A 17,868-nucleotide genomic window follows, 5' to 3' on the forward strand; every position below is an offset into this window, starting at 1 on the left:
TGGCTATTGGATCCGCTGAATATATTTCACAAACTGTAACCTGCCCATAAAAAAAAACAAGACAAGTGCATCATGTATTACCGTGTGTGTGTGTGTGTGTCTTGGCGCTTATACTATAAGACATGTACACATAATAGAAACATATCAAGTTGGAATATTTCACCTTATAGGAAATAAAAAAGGCTGATGTGAATACATTTGATCATGGAATTGAGTGGCAAGATTTAATGTCTTAAAATAGACATTTCATGTGTGTACACCCCTCTTCAAATTGAGTATATATCAAGATTTTCTTAATTTAGTTCTTTTTTATCTTTTTCTTCTAATTTTCAATACAACATTTTACATGGTTCGCCCAATTTCAATACTTTGCAGTAGTATTGCTCTCATTGGCACATTGACATCTGCTGTCATTGCAGTAGAGCAGCCCACCACAGACGGCCCTTCCAACCCTCCTGGCGTCACTGGCAATGTGCATTATGCAAATCTCATGAACAACTCTCTATGGTTTTATGAGGCTCAACGTAGTGGCAAATTACCTGCCAACAATCGAGTGCCATGGCAAGTGGGGAAAAAATTCAGCTCGGGTGAAAATACATGTAATAATGGGCTCATTGTAATCATATTATAGGCGCTCAGACTCTGCTTTGAATGATGGCAGTGACAACAATGTCAACTTAACGGGCGGATATTACGATGCCGGGTAAATAGATTGTTTGGATATGGTAAACCACCACGATGTCTAACCTGCTGATTACGTAGTGATTATTTGAAGTTTTCACTACCACTCTCCTACTCATTGACAACCGTCGCATGGGGAGCCATTCAGTGGTTTGATGGCTACCAGAAAGCAAACCAAGTGGGCTACTTGAAGGACATGATCAAGTGGGGAACAGACTGGGTGATGCAAGCTCACCCTAACCCAAACACATTTTACGTTCAAGTAGGCGATGGCAACATTGATAATAACTATTGGGGTAAAGTGCTTTTATTATTCATTTCTATAACGTCTGTAACTATTTTTAACACCCTATTGATAGGTCCCGACACAAATATTCCAACACCTCGTCCTTCCTATCAAGTCAATAGAACAGCAGTCGGTACGGATGCAGTGGCTATCTCTGCCGCCGCATTGGCATCAGCCTCTTACTTGTTTAGGAACAATTTGAACGATTCAGCCTATGCTGATACTTTGTTAAACAAAGCAGCATCCCTCTTTAATTTAGCCGATACTGCCCAGCCTCGCAACGTCTATGTCAATGCAGTGCCTGCTATTGCGGATTTCTACGGCACCAACAACTACACTAGTCAACTCACATTTGCTGCTCTTTGGATGTACAAGGCCTCTGGAAACGAAACTTATAGAACGATGGCCTCCAACTTCTTTGATCAATTCAATTTGGCCAAGTCTCCGATTGGTGTCATGGATTGGAGTGATCAGACAAACGGCGTATATGTCCTTGGTGCTGAGCTCGATTCGAGTAATACAAAGTATGCTACAGCTGCCAAGAAAGTGCTGGATACGATTGTGAATAGTGGGTCTGGATCGCCCTGTACATTTACTAACGGCGGTTTGTTGTGGTGTGATGGTTACAGTGACCAAAACTCGCTTGTACCCGCTCAGGATATGGCTCTCTTGGCGCTCTTGTACAGTCAAATTGATAGCTCCAAGTCTGATGCCTACACCAAATTCGCTAAAAGCCAAATCGATTACCTGCTCGGCAACAACTACATGCTGACACCTTATGTTTGCGGTATCCACATGAACTCGCCTCGTAATCCCCATCATGCCGGCGCTTCTGGAGGTACTGATATTGGTAACATTGACTCTTCTCCTCCAGAAGAAAAGTACTTGCTGTACGGTGCTGTTGTAGGAGGACCTGATAAGAATGACAAGTTTTATGACATTCGTGATGACTATGCTCAAACTGAAGTGGCTCTTGATTACAATGCTCCCTTCCAGGGTTTGGTTGCTCATCAATTAAGCACTGGCGCAGCTGATCCTCCCTATGTTACCATCACCACTCCCAGACCTGAAGTCAGCCGTTCATCCACGTTCCCCGGCTGGCTCATTGCTGTCATTGTTATCTGTGTCCTGTTTGTTCTGGCTCTTACAGCGTACATCTGTTGGTGGAAGCGTGGATGTGGCCTCTTCAGGCGAAAGTACGATAAAGCTGTTTCTGCCTAATGTAAATTTATGATTCTTTCCTGTTTACCATCTTGTTTATTTCTTTTTTGTAATATAAATATCATTAAATATGTAGAAAACACTTTTTGTACAATGCTTAATTTTAGCCTATTTTCCTATTTTTGACAGCCAAGACACCACGGTGAGGCATTTTCAAAGTTGATTTGTAGTAGGATGCATGCATCGTTTTGTTGTGAAACGGTTCGTGTAGATCATTGTACGCCTCTGTTGTCAGTAGCATGTCGTGATAATAGACTTAATTGCGATATGCGTATATATAGATCATATATTTGAGCCAGGTTTTTGAATCGAAATGTCACACTGAGAATGTCATCCAACAACGCCGTAAAGTATTGTACAGCACTCAGCCCAAGATTCAACAAACCTTATCACAGTAGTGCACAGGAAATTAACTATAAATAGCCAAATAGATGCATCTACTACTTGTAGATAATTAATCCATAGAGACAGCTTAGCATTTGTCTATTTGTACAGATATCTAATGTAAACTCAAAATGCACGATTCTATATTTACTACGTGCAACAAGAGTGCTCAATGCAATCGTTTAGTAGGGTCAAGTAGGATTGAGACAGGTAGAATGCTCCTTGGCAAATTCATAATTGGCCGTATTTTTAATTCGTATTAATTGCCCATTTGCGGGTGAATACTTTTCGAGTGGTTTGTGTTGCCATGTTTCCATACCATCTATAGAATGTCCTCAGCCTCTTGTTGAGCTATGGAATAACTTTGCCGCTGGGTTTCAGTTTAATAAGGTGATACCAATGCAGATAGCCTCCACTTTTAAATCATCCGTTTACCTTTGATCAAAAAGTTGCTTTGGTGTCAGCATAATTACACTAGCCAATCGATCTCGCTACGCTTGATGACCAAGAGTCAGAGGTATCTCCCCCCTGCACTCGGCCATTATTTATAGTCTGGTATTAAATGAAGGCTATTACTAGGACGATGTGAAAAAGAGTTCAAGGTGTATGCAGCATTTGTACCCCCACATTCTTCGCTCATTTCACATTTACTGGTAGTAGAATTGTCATACCATTCACCAATGTTGTTCTTGAGATGGCGACAAAAAGCTAGCCATGCGTAGAGACAGTACTTTCATAAGATCTACAGCGACTTTTCTGAGAGACTGTCATTGCAAAAGACAATTTTATAGGGAAAGCCCCCCCCCAACAAAAGCAAATATATATATATATATATATATATATGTTCAAGCTAGGCGATTGTCCTTTCAAATCCATAATCCTTATTTAATCAGTATCCTAATTATCATTGTCATCAGCAGAAACGCCAGCAGCGCCAAAATTGATTCAAACTCAGTCTGCTTTTCTGCTCAAGATTGGCCAGAGTTTGTCTTTTTTCGACTTCTTTAATCTATTTTGTGATATTCTACTAAATATACTGTGATGATCACCCTACGCTTCGTAATACATTCTTGAAGTACTTTTCAAGGCGCTTCCAATGGTACCAAGTAATATAGATTTTTTGAATAAACTTACTGAATGATTTGTAAAAATATGAGAAGAGGTTTCTGGCCAAAATGTTGAGATTTACATATCCAAGTCCCACAAAGATGATTTCAGAGGTTGCTTTGGATTGATAGGAACATTTTGATTCAAGATATACCATAGTAAAAGTCTTCGTTATCAAGGTCAAAAATACGATCGTTTGATTTTCGATGAAAACCATGAGGTACCCCCTCATGCTTTTTGGTCGATTTTTGGCCATGTTTTTTTGGTCCCCAAAAAGTTGAACAAAGGTGTCAGAAAATAAGTGCTAACCCAGAGCAATCGTTTAGCGCTAATTTGGCGGCGTAAAACGGCCTCTAACGCGAGAAAACGCTGCTCAAATGCACTCAAATTTTGCTGTGTCTTGCATAATTTCAAGTGATTAAAGGCGATGCAAGTATGCTATCAACTTGTGAATGGATTGTTTCTTTGATACAAACTCAGAGAAGTGCGAAAGAGCCCAATCCACAGCTAAATGTACTGCATATTCTCACATTACTACTTTGGAACGGGCATGATTTGCCAGGCATCCTTATTTATTAAAATAAAGGTCATTAAAAGTTTATTTCAAGGGATTTAGATAGTTATAACTATCAGGTTTGGCAGAGTTGTTCCTATTTGATTAAAATGCTATGTAACGTTCATGTATGTAGCAGATTAAAGAGAAAGCGTCAAAGTCAGTATTCCAATTATTAGACCAGCAAAGACAACAAAGGCTAAGAGGCCAAATACTGCGCATTTTTCTTGAGGGTCCATTTGTTGAGATGGAGTCTGTATGATTTTGAATATGTGGTTGTATGAGGAGAAGCCAGATGTTTGATAAATCTACCTAATTTATACTCTTTTAAACAATGAACTTTCATAACGAGTCTCTTATAAGAACAGGCTCAAAGATCCTTTGTTTGAGATGAATCAAAAGTAAAGTTACAGCTGATTGTTTTACATATTATTAATGATCATTGTCTCCAATTACAGTAATGGCTCGCTGAAGATGTGTAATTTGGCTAAATGTAAACATCCATAAAGACAATGAGTAGGTAGTAGACTCAAATAGGCTTTTATTGCGAAAACTCAATAGCTGTGTGCGATCATTCTCTACCACGTACGTAGGAGCTATTAGCGGATACCATCGTAGTGCACCAATTTAGGTCGTGTATACCAGCATAACAACCATCAAGCCTCCGATCACCAAGATCAATAGCGTTCCAGCTATGACCGATGCAGCATCTTGTTCCATTTCCTTGCAAGTATGTAATGTATGTAGTGAAGGTATAATTTTGAAAATAAAGGATTTGTTTAGAAGGCTTAATTCATTTTTCTTTCTGTATTTACTGAATTTATACCTTTTCAATGATGAAGAGAAACAAAGAGCCCGCCTTTTCCTATTTTTCATTTTTATGGCACCATTGAAAGCTCTTTATTAACAATAATGTGTAGTCAATACACATTATAACATTGAATTTTAAGGATTGATTTGTTGGCTCACTAATATGTATGGATCAGAGGGATGTATAAAGGGGACACGCACAGCTTTGTTGTCATACAAAAGTAAGCAAGTCTTCTATCTACCTCTATTAAAAATTTCTCTGTCCAAACAGATGGGAAGCGCCATAGAAACGACAGATCTACATTTGTATAAAATCCACACGTTGCTATTTGGAAAAGCATAGCTTGTAGAAGATTATCATTTATAGATTGAAGTGATTGATTTTTATTTCAAGCCTTAGATGGCTATAAGTATGTTACTATCATTAGGGTTGTATTTATTAAATCAACTGAGCACCACCATGTATGATAGCGTTCATATAATAGCAGCTTAAAAGGAAACCGTCAAAACGATTGCACCAATGACTAAGCCAGCAACGAGTGCAAAAAAGATAAAGCCAGCGACTACGGATCTAGAGTCAGGTTCCATTTGTTGTGATAGAGTATGTGTGCGATTTTCGAATAAGTGGTTGAAGGAAGAGAAGCCAGCTGGTTGATTAGCCAGTCTTATTTATACGCTTTTGAACAATGCACTTTCATATAATAATGAGTCTTTCACAGACTTGATTTAAAATCCTTTGGCAATTGCTCTACAAATTGTAAAAGATCTGGATTTCCAGCTTTAGCAGAGGCTCGCTGCAGTACATAGCGGGTGCCATACATCAAAAGTTCAGCTCAACATTTGGCTGATTATATAGCAAGACTGTGAGTAGGGTAGCAAATTCAAATTAGCGTTTATTATTAGAATTCAACAGCTTATGTGCAGTTATTTCTACCGTGCAAGCAGCAGGTGTAGCAAATGCCATGGTAGTAAGCCTTTTCAGTTGATCATAACCAGCATAAATAAGAGCGAGGCCACAACCATCAAAGCCAGCAATGTTCCAGCAATAACCTTTCCAGCATCTTGATCCATCTTTCTTGCAAATATGTGATAGATTAGAGATATTTAAAATATAGAGGGGTTTTCAGAAGATTTGACTCTACTTTCGCTTATAGATTTACTCAATTTATACTTTTTTTTTTTTTGTCTGTCAAGATGGAGAGTATAAAGAGCTCACTTATTCTTATTTATCATTTTGTTGGCAACAGTGAAAGCTCTTTGTTAGCAGTACGCAGTCAATACACATCACATCATTTCATTTTCAGAGTTGATACCTTGAATTCATACAGAGTGTCTGGTTCAAAAAGATGTACAGCATGGACGAACACAGTTTTGTTGTCATTCGTCAAAGACACAGTTACAGATCATGAGCTGTCAGAATGAATAAATCCCCGATTACACACACCATTTCAAGAAGCCACACACCCCCACCCCTTACACTTTTTTATAATTTCTTCGCCTTTTAGCATGTTTAAAGCATCCATAAATTTACTGAGATATCAGCCCAAGAAGCCATTGACAATTGCATCATGCCGCCTTATGGCCACTGTACCAGGTAAGCAACATACATATTCAACATTGTGGGGAGCATATCGCTGACATACCATGACCATTGATGGATGTGCATCCAGAGAGAAAGTCGAAAAGCAACGTAAGTAGCAAAGCGAGCTTAAGACACAGATGACCAACATGTACGCTAGTTTCAACTGAAAACACCTAAAGGAACTCGAGATTACAATGAAAAAGAGATGACTGTACGCCAAGATTTATTCAATACCATCACTCGAGTATTTCAACGTCATGGAGGAGTAACGATTGATACACCCGTTTTTGAAATGAGAGACATACTGAGCGGCAAATACGGAGAAGACAGCAAACTGATATACGATTTAGCGGATCAAGGAGGCGAGGATTGCTCATTACGATATGATTTAACAGTGCCATTCGCTAGATACCTTGCCATGCAAGGGAAAAAGGATGCTCAGCAAATGAAACGTTATCAGATTGCTAAAGTATATAGACGAGACCAGCCCATCATGACAAAAGGCCGATTACGAGAATTCTACCAATGCGATTTCGATATTGCTGGTGCTTATGATGCTATGATTCCAGACGCCGAGATTCTCAAGATTCTAAGCGATACCATGGATGCCGTCAAAATCCCGTTCCACATCAAATTAAACCATCGTCAAATTTTGGATGGTATCTTTGAGGTATGCGGTGTGCCACAACAACACATTCGGTCTATATCGGCTGCTGTAGACAAGCTGGATAAGCTGTCATGGGAGGATGTCAAGAAGGAAATGGTGCAAGAAAAGGGGTTGGCAGAAGATGCGGCAGATCGCATTGGAGACTATGTGCAGCTGACGAAAGATACACCTAACTTGCTAGAGCACTTGCAGAATGATCAAGCATTGATGGCTCATGAAGGTGCTGCCAAAGGGTTAGCAGACGTTAAATTACTGCTGGAGTACCTGGAGATTTTCAACGTGCGCGATCGTGTCAAGTTGGACTTGAGTTTGGCTCGAGGATTGGATTACTACACTGGCATTATCTACGAAGCTATCACAGACAAATCTGAAGGCGTGGGGTCCATTGCAGCAGGAGGACGTTACGACAATCTTGTGGGGATGTTTTCAGGTACAAACAAGGCTGGTAAACCCAAAACGATACCCTGTGTAGGCGTCTCTATCGGCGTTGAACGCGTATTTTCTATCCTCATGTCGCGTCGCAACATCAATGATATCAAGAGCAATGCAACTCAGGTCTATGTGATTTCTGTGGGTGATGGGCTTTTGAAAGAGCGTATGGAACTCGTGCAGGAATTGTGGGACGCTGGCATCAATGCATCATTTACACTGAAAAACAAACCCAAACTTGAAAAGCAATGGCTGGCTTGCGAAAAGGAGCAAATTCCGTTTGCTGTCATTGTCGGTAAAGACGAAATTGAAAACAACCAAGTTAGAATCAAGGACATGAGATCCAAGAATGCAGATCAAGGTGGTGGACTAGTGCTGGATAGAAAAGACATGATCTCTGAGCTAAAGAAGAAGGTAGATCCATCTCTTTGCTGTTAAAAATGTACAGTAGTATTTAAATAAAATGTAATGGTCTGGTGATGGTGATGGTGGTATGAATGATGTATGTGTAGTATTTACTGTTGTGGTCTGCGAGAGTCCGTGATGGAGCTTCGGGGATCTCTGCCTGACATTGTGGGTGAATGGGGAGGCACAGTAGAGGATGACGAAGATGATGCTGTGTGTGAGTGGTGGCCAGGATCTCTCACCTCGTTATTGTAAATCTCGCTCCTTAATCTGTAGAATTCCTTCTCGTGCTCTTCTATCACAGCTGCATTCTATTCAACATGCTTAATACAACACATTTATATAAACCGCACACAAAGATTCTTACCTTCGTTTGCAATCCTCTTGCATAACTGTGATCCCATTCTTCTAGGCAGAGTTTAGAGTCTCGATATGTAGCAGTGTTGACAATTTTGTCGCCCTTTTGGTATTTCTCGGTCATCTTGAAGAGCTCCATTAATTCGCCCTTGTGGGTATTCAGAAATTCCTCGCCCTTGATGACTTCCAGCTTGACCAGTGGACGAGATCTCGCATCCCTCGCATGGGGCGTCCTTCGCCGCATTGCAATCTTTTCCATTTCATATGCTCTTAGTCTGTTCACTGTCCTGTGTTTTCTGACATGTCCTTTCTTGCTTAATTGATAGTTGTATTTGTTCAGTGTGTTATCAGTAGGGGTATCCGCGGGTAGGAATACCAAATTGTCTTCACTGTGTAGACAAATTTCTCATGAGTTTTTATTTCGAGGGGTATCTCTTTGGCCAATATGGCATTACCTGTTGATGGTAGGCTCCTGCTCCAGCCAAAATATGAGTGGATCCATTTGATGCGACATGCTTACTTGGAGAAAGAAGAAGGATTGGAAAAGAGAGTTCTTTGTCAACACGACAGAACCAGATTTTATTCAATGATTAAAACGTCACATTAAATCAAGCTTTGAAAAGGCCGTGTCTATCAGCAACATTAAACTTTAACGACACAATATCCTTGTCTGCCTTTCCAGGCTTCATGCCTGCAGTAATAACATCGCCTGCCTTGATTGGACCAACGCCAGAAGGTGTACCTGTCAAGATAACATCGCCAACCTCAAGTTTCATGATGGATGAAATGTACTCAATCAAGAAGGGAACGCTAAATATCACCCAAGTTAGCATTTCATTGTATACAAGTATCCCAGTCAGACTCACTTGAAGATCATATCCTTTGTGTTTCCTTGTTGACGGAATGTGTCGTTTACTTTGAGCCAGAGATCGATATCAGCAGTGTCAGTAAAGCTGTCTTTGGGGATAAACTCACTAGCGATATAGATCAACATCTGGTGCCTGGATTGCCTTTCCCCCCCCCCTTTTTTTTTCCTTCTTACCTGATGGGTGAAAATGTGTCGAATCCCTTCGAAGCGCTCCAAGGCAAACCCTTCTTTTTGGCATCACTCTGATTTAAAGCTTGTTTAGCATTGAGTGTATATCATCTACTGCCTCAGCTTACCTGGAGATTTCTGGCAGTACAATCAATAGCCAAAGCGTAACCTTATGTTTCTTTCTTTATAAGTACACATGGTACTCTCAATTTTCCAGCATACAAAAATATACCTGCAACGTGGTCCATCACCTTGGAAGCAGGACAATCGCGAGTCTCTCTGCCCATGACCACAGCCAATTCAACTATCAAATCCCAGGATTAGTCACCGAGGCATTGAGCACAATGATCTAACCTACTTTCATGATGCACATCACAGCCACTAGGAATCTCGATGGTGCCACCATTAGCCAGGTAGGAAGAAGTGGGCTTCAGAAAGAAGAATGGCGATTTAGGAACTGCATTGCCGAGCTCTTTGGCGTGTTCACTGGTATTGGAATGATGAGCATAGTACTTGATATCGAATGTCTGATGGAATTACCTAAAGTTTCTGCCAATAGCTACAATCTTTTTACCTGAAGTCAAGAACGTACGAGCAGACATGACCAAAATCAAATGTGAGAAAAGGGTATGAAAAGAAGAGATAAGATAAAAAACCACCTGTATTTGGAAAGGAAATCTGTTGGCGGTGCTTCAACGCTTGATGGATCTTCCCCACAAGCAAGGGTACAAGTTACACTCCACGGCAGACAATATATAATTTTGAAAAAGGGAACAGTTGGCAGCTCCCAAGATTTTATTTATTTGATAATAAAAGGAGTTAATTCAATGTATGTTTATGTTGAAATAGAGTATTATTTGTTTTAAATGTTGAGTTGCTCTTAGGCAGCAGGGGAACCAGCCTTTGCGTAAGAAGCAGAGATCAATGAAGCGTGAGACCAAGTCAAATCACGAGCACCAGTCATCAAACCGTCAGTGCGACCGTATTGTTCGCTCAAGGAACCATTGTTAGCAGCATGGAGCTTGGCGGTGGAGAAGAAGGCATCAGCAGCAACAGCAACATTTTGAACCAAGCTGTTGAAAGAAGAGGTACCAACAGTGTACTTGGTACCAACAGCAGCAGAGGAATCAAACTTCTTGAAGAAGTTCAAACTGATGCTAGTGACAGTAACACCACCACTGTTGAACCATTCCTTGATAGCACGGTAGTAGAGTTCGGCAAAGGCGTTGGTACAGATGAACCAAGGGTTGCCTTGAGAGTTACCATTACCATTGTAAGTATCTTCAGGATAACGACCGATAGCATTACCAAGATAACCGTTCAAGTTTTGGTTGATAGAGTAGAGAGAAGCAAACTTGTTTTCAATGGCAACAGCAGTAGCAAGCATCTTGTCAGAACCAGGAGTGTAAAAACCGTCTTGGAGACTACCCAAGTTGGCAGCAATCAAGACAGAGGCATCATAGCCAGCTTTGCTGACACCACCAGTGACACTTTGGCTGACAGACACATATTGACCGTTGGAGTTCCAGAAACTATCAATCTTGCTCTTGATAGAGGCAGCGGTGTTGGTGTAAGTAGTGGCACGTGTGTTATCACCATTGCGAGAAGCAAAGCTAGCACCCTTGACCAAACCTCTGCGCATCACCATCAAAGTGTAAAAGTGAACACCATTGACTTCCTCCCACAAATCGAAACAACCATTAGACCAAGTAGAAACAACATAATCCAAATCCTTGTAGATGGCAGGAGCAAGTGTGCCAGTGACATAGGCAGCATCACCTGTTTGCTTGAGAATACTGTCAGCAATCAAGATGAACGTATCAGCACGACTAGCAGGTCCGTCATTTTGAGGTCTACCCCAGGCACCAGTGAAACTGCTGCCATCTGCGTTGAACTTGGGCTCACCGAGACAGTTGCACACAGTGGAAGTAGTCTGGCTGTTGAGAGAGAAGGTGACATAGTTCTTCAAGAGGCCGAGAATAGTAGAGTTACCAGCCAAAGTGGTGTTGTAATCATAGGCAACGACATGAGAGGTCAAGGCAGAATCACGGGTCCAGGCATAAAAGTAATCGGGACCAGAGGTAGACATGGAAGCAGCAATGAAGCCAGGAACGGTACCAGCAGGGTTGATGTTGCGGAGCATGGCATAACGGCTTACAGAGGTTTGGCCATTGATCCAAGAGCTGATGGTGGAGTTACCTGTAGGGAAACCAGAGGGAACACCAGTAGGGACGCTAGTTGCAGTAGTAGTGGAGCCACCAGTGGTAGTAGAAGAGCCGCCAGTGGTGGTAGAGGTAGGAGCAGTAGTAGTAGTAGTAGCTGAAACTAAAAGGCTCTTTTAGTATGACAATGCAAATGCAACATGTGAAAGTCCATTTACCTTGATAGTTTGCGCTGTTGTTGTTGTCATAGTAGGTAGTACCGCTTACAACATACTAGTACAGATCGAAGGCTTAGTAATTGAGCACTCAGCACACATGGATCACAAAACTTACTTTGACGTAGAATTGCTTGATGCCGCTGACAGGAGCGCTGAAAGTCCAATATTCATAGTTGGTGCCTGAAATGCCTGCGCTGTAAGAAGCAGCGATTGTGTTGCCATTGTTGTTCCAATTGTTAGAACCATCAGAATAGATGACAGTAACTGTTTTGGTATAAGCAATGTTCTTGACCTATATATACGGAAAATTTAGCAATGCATTCATCCAACGGATTGGAAATCTTAGCGCCTACATAAATCTGACCAGCCAAGGTAGAGCCATCATAGGTAAAGGACTTGACTTGGACTGCAGCAGTAGTAGGTACAGTTTCGGCGACAACAGTCGCAGCCAAGATACCAGCGATCAAAAGGAGAGGCTTCTTGAGAAGATTTGAGAACTTCATTAGAAGAGAAATGAGAGAGCTTGATGAGATGAAGAATTGGAAAAAAAAAAAAAACTGCTCAATTGCCTCTCTTTATATACGTTGTGTGATTTAGTTGCATTTCATTTTGCATTATCAACCTTTAATTGTGGATCGATAGACATACAACACACAAGATTACACAAAAGACCTATAGCTCCTCACTCGAATAGCACATCATTGCGTCCCGTCTTTTTCAACAACAATACCCAAGCACATGTACAAGGGGAAATGAAATTCATACAGTGACAAAACGATTGATCGTTGATCGAATGAGCCAAATGTTACACTGAATGGTAAAAGATCCCAGATTACACAAACATAATTTACATGAAATATTGGCCTTCCCGCATGAGAACCTACAGAGAGAGAGAGAGAGAGCCCATATAGACTTCTCACCCTCCCTCCCTCCCTCCCTCTCTCTCTCTCTCTCTCTCTCTCTCTCTACCTCTTCCCAGTCAGCTCATTTCCCCGCGGCTGTGTGTGCTTATTAGCATTTGACATCCTTTCACTAACAGGGTCATAAAAGTTCCCTAAAAAGGTAGCCTCCTTCGGTAACTATAGCAAAAATTGCCTAAATGGATTGATGTCTCTACATGCGAGCCATGCCATGATAAACAGCTGATGTATGGGATGGCTTGATTTTGAAGAAAAAGGTGATGCAAGATATAATCTCTTTACATCAGTAAAATAAGCTGGGTACTTGCACTGCATTCTGCATCAGCTCATTATACAGTTTCAGGTTGATTGATCCAGCTACATACAACTGAGTACCTGAACGAATCTTATGTGTCATATGAACCAATGATATGCCAAGAACACATCTTGCCACGTAACATCAAAAGGTTCTTCTGTGATCAATGAAAGCAATGTTACAATGATTCGAGATTAGATTCTTTTTCAACTTTTCCCCGGATTCAGGTTTTGAGAATGGCTTTGTATTCACGAATGAGTGGCAACACCATCAACTGGAATTGTTATGCTTGGTTATCAGACCTACCAAACAGTGCAATGTGTAGCCTCCAATGTAAGGCCTGCAATTAGATTGCAGAGTGCGTTCATGGTAAGCTTCCAATAAGTAGTCTAGCCGGTTATATTATGCAGTTTCAGTCGTCTTCCCGCAGGTCATACGTTTAGCAGCTACTGCTCGTCCTGCGTTTTTCCAACCCTTGAATTTCATGTGGGTTACATTGTATTTCGATCGTCATATTCACATTCCCATGTCCGTGCTGTTTTATGGCTAAATAAACAATGTAATCATTAGACATTCTTGTCAAATTATTGGAGACAAAAAGTGTCTCTTTTACGAACCTCTACACATTTCTCCAGTTAGTTTGTTGATGAATAGCAAAAAGACGTACTATACACTATTTACTGTGTCATACGTGAACGACTTTATATAATGAACCTTAGTCGCTTCATCTTCCATGTATAGTAACGATTCCAAACCGGGTGTCACTGAGCTTTTTTTGTGTAGTAGTTCAAACAAGATGTCTAGATGCTAGTGTTTAATGAGAATTTCTTTAATAGCAAGGTATTAAACTAAATGGATTCGTTGAAAAAAGTCAAGATATTGCTACTACGAAGAGCCAACCACTCTGCCAAAGATGTGGAGGCATTAGTAGGACCATAGACACCGGCATAAAATGTTTGGTCATCCACTGAGCTGCTTCCCATCCCTTTGGAAGTGGGCGATGAAGAGGAATTACTAGCAGCAACACGTGGCAAGCTCTTGTCCCAGGCAACGTCTTCTTGCAGCATTTCATACAGTTGATTGATACGAGAAGTCAGTATATCAGGGTTGACAAGTGCTTTTGTCATGTTGACAATCAAATTCTCAAACTCTTGCTTGAATTCAGGCACCAAGAATAGACGAGATGTCAATGGACGCGTAGAGAAGTTGGGAAAATCGGAATAGTTGCCACTGTTCATCAAGGTGGCATTATTGATCGAAGTACCTGAATCCACAAAAGGCTATTAGTGCCACATCAATCAGTCGAGTGTTAGTATGTTGAACGTTACCCATGGTAAGATCAAAGTCTTGGCCAGAGAAAAGGATGCGTTCATTGTCAAGGTCATCGTAAAGAATGTAATTGTTGCCCATGGTAAAGTAGCCGTCCGAGTCAGAAATCACAATTTCAAGCGCTAATCCTCGCAAGAAGCTAGTGACATCCATGTATTGTTCCCAAAGACTGGCAGCGCTGTCATCAGATGTGACATTAGATTGTTCAGAGATGAATTTGGTCAGTTCAACAATGCGAGTATAATTAGCTGAGCCAGTTCTGGGATCCTCTTTTACTGGGTAGTGTAAAGTATAGAGAGTCGTGTTATCACCGAGATAGCTCAAATCAGAGGAAGATCCTTGAACCATGCTGTTACCGCCACCAGCACCACCGCCCTCCATGCCACCGCTTGGAGGAGAGCTACCCATTGTTTGATTTTGTTGCTGTTGTCCAGAAGCACCAATTTCTGTTTGGTTTTGACCTAAAGGCGCACTTATTGCTGAGGAAGAGGTGCCGCCGCCTTGGTTGCCACTCACATCAGCAACAAACAAAGCGCCTTGATTGTACTTTTTGCCATTATTGAACTCGTTCTTTGGCCATGGATTCTTGAGCGTTTCTCCCAAACCAAACAGACCAATCGCTTGATTGTTAAAATAGACGCGGACGTAACTATAGTCGCTTGTAGGCATACCAATGGATTTGGCAATATCATAGGCTATTTCTTCTCTCATGTAAGAGGCATCAGTAGACATGGATCTCAACTTGAGGCGACGGTAATTGTACAAATCATCGTCTTTCTGGAGCTTGACCTTGTAAGAAAGCTTGTCATAGCTACGCGTAGAATGACCAGACACGGCAAGAGTGATGTTTTTAAAGGACTTGACATCTGAAGGACTAGTGGGCGCAAAATGTCAATAACAATGCTCCTGTTGCGAAGAAGAAGTTACTATACCTTATGTATGCCAATTTTAAGCCAGTAATATCTATATCGGATTCTGCATTGGCATGAATGTAATCAATGGCTGTCTGATTACCAGTGATGTGGATTGTAGGGATTTCACCATCGATATGAAGATCAGAATCAATACGGTTGATAATAGGAAGAGGATCCATGATAGTTGGAACCTGATCCAGAGATTTACTATTCCAAAATCTGCCATAGTATTCGTTTAGTGTTTTGCTAGAGTTTGTGATGGGGTCTCTAGAGAAACTCTCTTGATCAATGATGTTGGTGGTATTGTCCTTGTTGAGAATAGCATATTTGTAAGATGTGCTTGCAACAGGCGCTTTACCCTTGTGGAGTAAAGTAGAAGCATCATCTGTGCTAGTGAGTGGGTAAATTTCATCATCTACAATGACACCAAGCGTCTGGTTATCTGAAATAAGTGAAATGACATTGTATGTTATTGTAGAAGATGCAGCTACACCAGCTATGCTGGCTGCAAGAAAGGCGATGGCTAGTAGTTGAAGCGGGTTAGTTTAACCCTCTTGCTGTCGATGTCTGATTTACTTTACCAGTCGTGATTTTCATGATGTGAATGTTATAACTGCCAAAATATAGACACTCACTTCCACTCGCCCTTTTATATGGATCAGTGCATTGGACAATCTTTGATGGGGTTTCTGTCTCGATATCATCATTTGTTGATCTGACAATTAAATGCACATGCCAAGTCGAACTCCATTATACCTAATCAGTCCATTTGCTTGGCTTGCCTTATTGACAGAATACCTATTTACCGAGAATAAAGCAATTCGTTTTAAGCCTGGCTTAAATTGCCTTCATTCCATCATTTTTTATCATGATGGATTGCAAGTACACATTGCTTCCAAACAAATCTATAGCAACAAGGCTCATTTCCCGAAGCATTTTATAGGCCATCTACGGATAGCAGGTATGGTTTGGCATGTATGTAAGAGAGTGTCATTCATCATCTATTAGAGAATGTTTACTTCATTGGTTCTCTCATCTAGGATATGATTGCACAGAAACAGGGCTCTCTGCTCAAGATGTAGACCATCGTGGATCTTCCGATCATTCAATCAGACCAAATATGCGCATTCTTTCTAATTATACGTACGCTCTACAGAATTAATTTTTGTGCAGTTGTTTGCTAAAAATAAACAGCTCATATATGAAATGTAACAGAATGAAAGAACCAGACTTGTTGTATACTGCAACTTTTTAGCTAGACTCGAAAGTGTGATTACAATGCCAAGGGAAACATTGTAATTTCAATTCAGACACACATGTCAAACAGTTGAGTTATTGGTGTTTCCAGGAACAATTCTAGAAACGTTGAAAGCAATAAATATATCATTACAATACATTCAATGCAAAAAGGGCACCTATTTGGTCGATTGGTAGATGGCGTTTGTCCAATGTATTATACTGGAAGATGGCATCTTTCTCTTCCTGTTGGCAAAATCTTGAAAGAACTATTTTTCCAGATTTAAGATTCATCAAATGATTTGTTTCCGAAGCCGTGGATTTGTTGTATTATTGCATTACATCAGTTTCTACTTTTAATCATCGCAACGCATTACTGTTTCACAACCTATCTCTGCAAAAAAAAATGCTTTACCAGCATTTCACCATGCATAACATTGTGCACCTTGAAAGCTACTGTAAGTATCAAGGGAGAAATCTTAGTTGTGCAGTTGCATCATTATCATCAACGAAGCGATACTGCATGACTTCCATACACCTTGCAAAGAAGATTTTGAATCTAGTAATTCAACCATGTATGTTTCTATCTAGCCTTGGTATTTGAATACCAACATCAACTCTAAATCCATTTAGCATTTGACGTTCAGGCGTCAGGACAAAGATGCTATGGGCTTTTAACTACATATCAAGATTACGATTCCTCACCTGAAAGGCCGTGACAATTATTACACGGAAGCGTAGCGTGCATTTTCAAGAACCCTGGTGTCATAACAAGTTCCGGGCGTAGACATGATTTCCTTCTTATTAACTCTCAAAACCATCGTTCAACTTCATCAGGAGGCATTTGGGCAGCCACATTTTATTCTATCTCCGACTGTTTTTTTTCATCCAAGATTGGACAGGGTTTACTCCATTTGCGACTTGATTGAACTATTTTGCCAGTTTCGACTATATAAACTGTGCTGATCATCCCACATTCCATTATGCTTTCTTGGAGTGCTTTTCGAGACGCATTCAATGATGCTAGTTATAAAGCATGTTTTGACTGAACTCATCTAGCAGTCTTTGAAAATATGAAATGAGGTTTTTGGCCAAAATGTCGAGATTTTATATACAAAGGTGTCACAAACAGAGTATCAGAGGCTGCTCTGGATCGAGAGAAACATTTCAGATTAATATGTGCCATAGTAAAAGTCTTCATTTTCGACGTCAAAAACGCGATTGTTTGATTTTCGGTGAAAAGCATGAGGTATCCCTCATGCTTTTTTGGTCGATT

General features: G+C 40.7%; 6 protein-coding genes across 6 annotated transcripts; 2 read left to right on the forward strand and 4 right to left on the reverse strand.

Annotated features, from left to right (window-relative positions):
• Positions 1 to 346: 346 nt before the first annotated feature.
• ATC70_011670 (uncharacterized protein) lies at positions 347 to 2,188 on the forward strand (the record flags this gene model as incomplete). The annotated part of the gene is made up of 4 exons (XM_064830856.1): positions 347 to 561; positions 632 to 703; positions 763 to 977; positions 1,041 to 2,188. The coding sequence occupies 4 exons, from the start codon at positions 347 to 349 to the stop codon at positions 2,186 to 2,188; spliced, it is 1,650 nt and encodes a 549-aa protein (XP_064683358.1).
• A 4,360-nt stretch (positions 2,189 to 6,548) lies between these two features.
• Positions 6,549 to 8,158, forward strand: SAC7_5 (GTPase activating protein (GAP) for Rho1p; the record flags this gene model as incomplete). Its single annotated transcript, XM_064830857.1, has 3 exons — positions 6,549 to 6,636; positions 6,713 to 6,732; positions 6,782 to 8,158. 3 exons carry the CDS (start codon positions 6,549 to 6,551, stop codon positions 8,156 to 8,158), a joined length of 1,485 nt encoding a protein of 494 aa, XP_064683359.1.
• A 77-nt stretch (positions 8,159 to 8,235) lies between these two features.
• On the reverse strand, positions 8,236 to 8,984 carry URA6_2 (bifunctional uridylate/adenylate kinase; the record flags this gene model as incomplete). The annotated part of the gene is made up of 3 exons (XM_064830858.1): positions 8,236 to 8,436; positions 8,493 to 8,871; positions 8,938 to 8,984. 3 exons carry the CDS (start codon positions 8,982 to 8,984, stop codon positions 8,236 to 8,238), a joined length of 627 nt encoding a protein of 208 aa, XP_064683360.1.
• Positions 8,985 to 9,090: 106 nt separating this feature from the next.
• ATC70_011673 (uncharacterized protein) lies at positions 9,091 to 10,120 on the reverse strand (the record flags this gene model as incomplete). Its single annotated transcript, XM_064830859.1, has 7 exons — positions 9,091 to 9,292; positions 9,349 to 9,456; positions 9,525 to 9,592; positions 9,647 to 9,687; positions 9,751 to 9,822; positions 9,877 to 10,004; positions 10,059 to 10,120. The coding sequence occupies 7 exons, from the start codon at positions 10,118 to 10,120 to the stop codon at positions 9,091 to 9,093; spliced, it is 681 nt and encodes a 226-aa protein (XP_064683361.1).
• A 278-nt stretch (positions 10,121 to 10,398) lies between these two features.
• Positions 10,399 to 12,401, reverse strand: ATC70_011674 (putative lipoate-protein ligase A; the record flags this gene model as incomplete). Its single annotated transcript, XM_064830860.1, has 4 exons — positions 10,399 to 11,843; positions 11,899 to 11,953; positions 12,014 to 12,190; positions 12,252 to 12,401. 4 exons carry the CDS (start codon positions 12,399 to 12,401, stop codon positions 10,399 to 10,401), a joined length of 1,827 nt encoding a protein of 608 aa, XP_064683362.1.
• A 1,560-nt stretch (positions 12,402 to 13,961) lies between these two features.
• Positions 13,962 to 15,953, reverse strand: TAD3 (tRNA-specific adenosine deaminase subunit tad3; the record flags this gene model as incomplete). Its single annotated transcript, XM_064830861.1, has 4 exons — positions 13,962 to 14,377; positions 14,442 to 15,316; positions 15,375 to 15,879; positions 15,938 to 15,953. 4 exons carry the CDS (start codon positions 15,951 to 15,953, stop codon positions 13,962 to 13,964), a joined length of 1,812 nt encoding a protein of 603 aa, XP_064683363.1.
• Between the last annotated feature and the right edge of the window lie 1,915 nt (positions 15,954 to 17,868).

Source organism: Mucor velutinosus (genome assembly GCF_035048745.1).
Source record: "Mucor velutinosus strain NIH1002 chromosome Unknown tig00001564, whole genome shotgun sequence".
NCBI classification, from domain to species: Eukaryota; Fungi; Mucoromycota; class Mucoromycetes; order Mucorales; family Mucoraceae; genus Mucor; species Mucor velutinosus.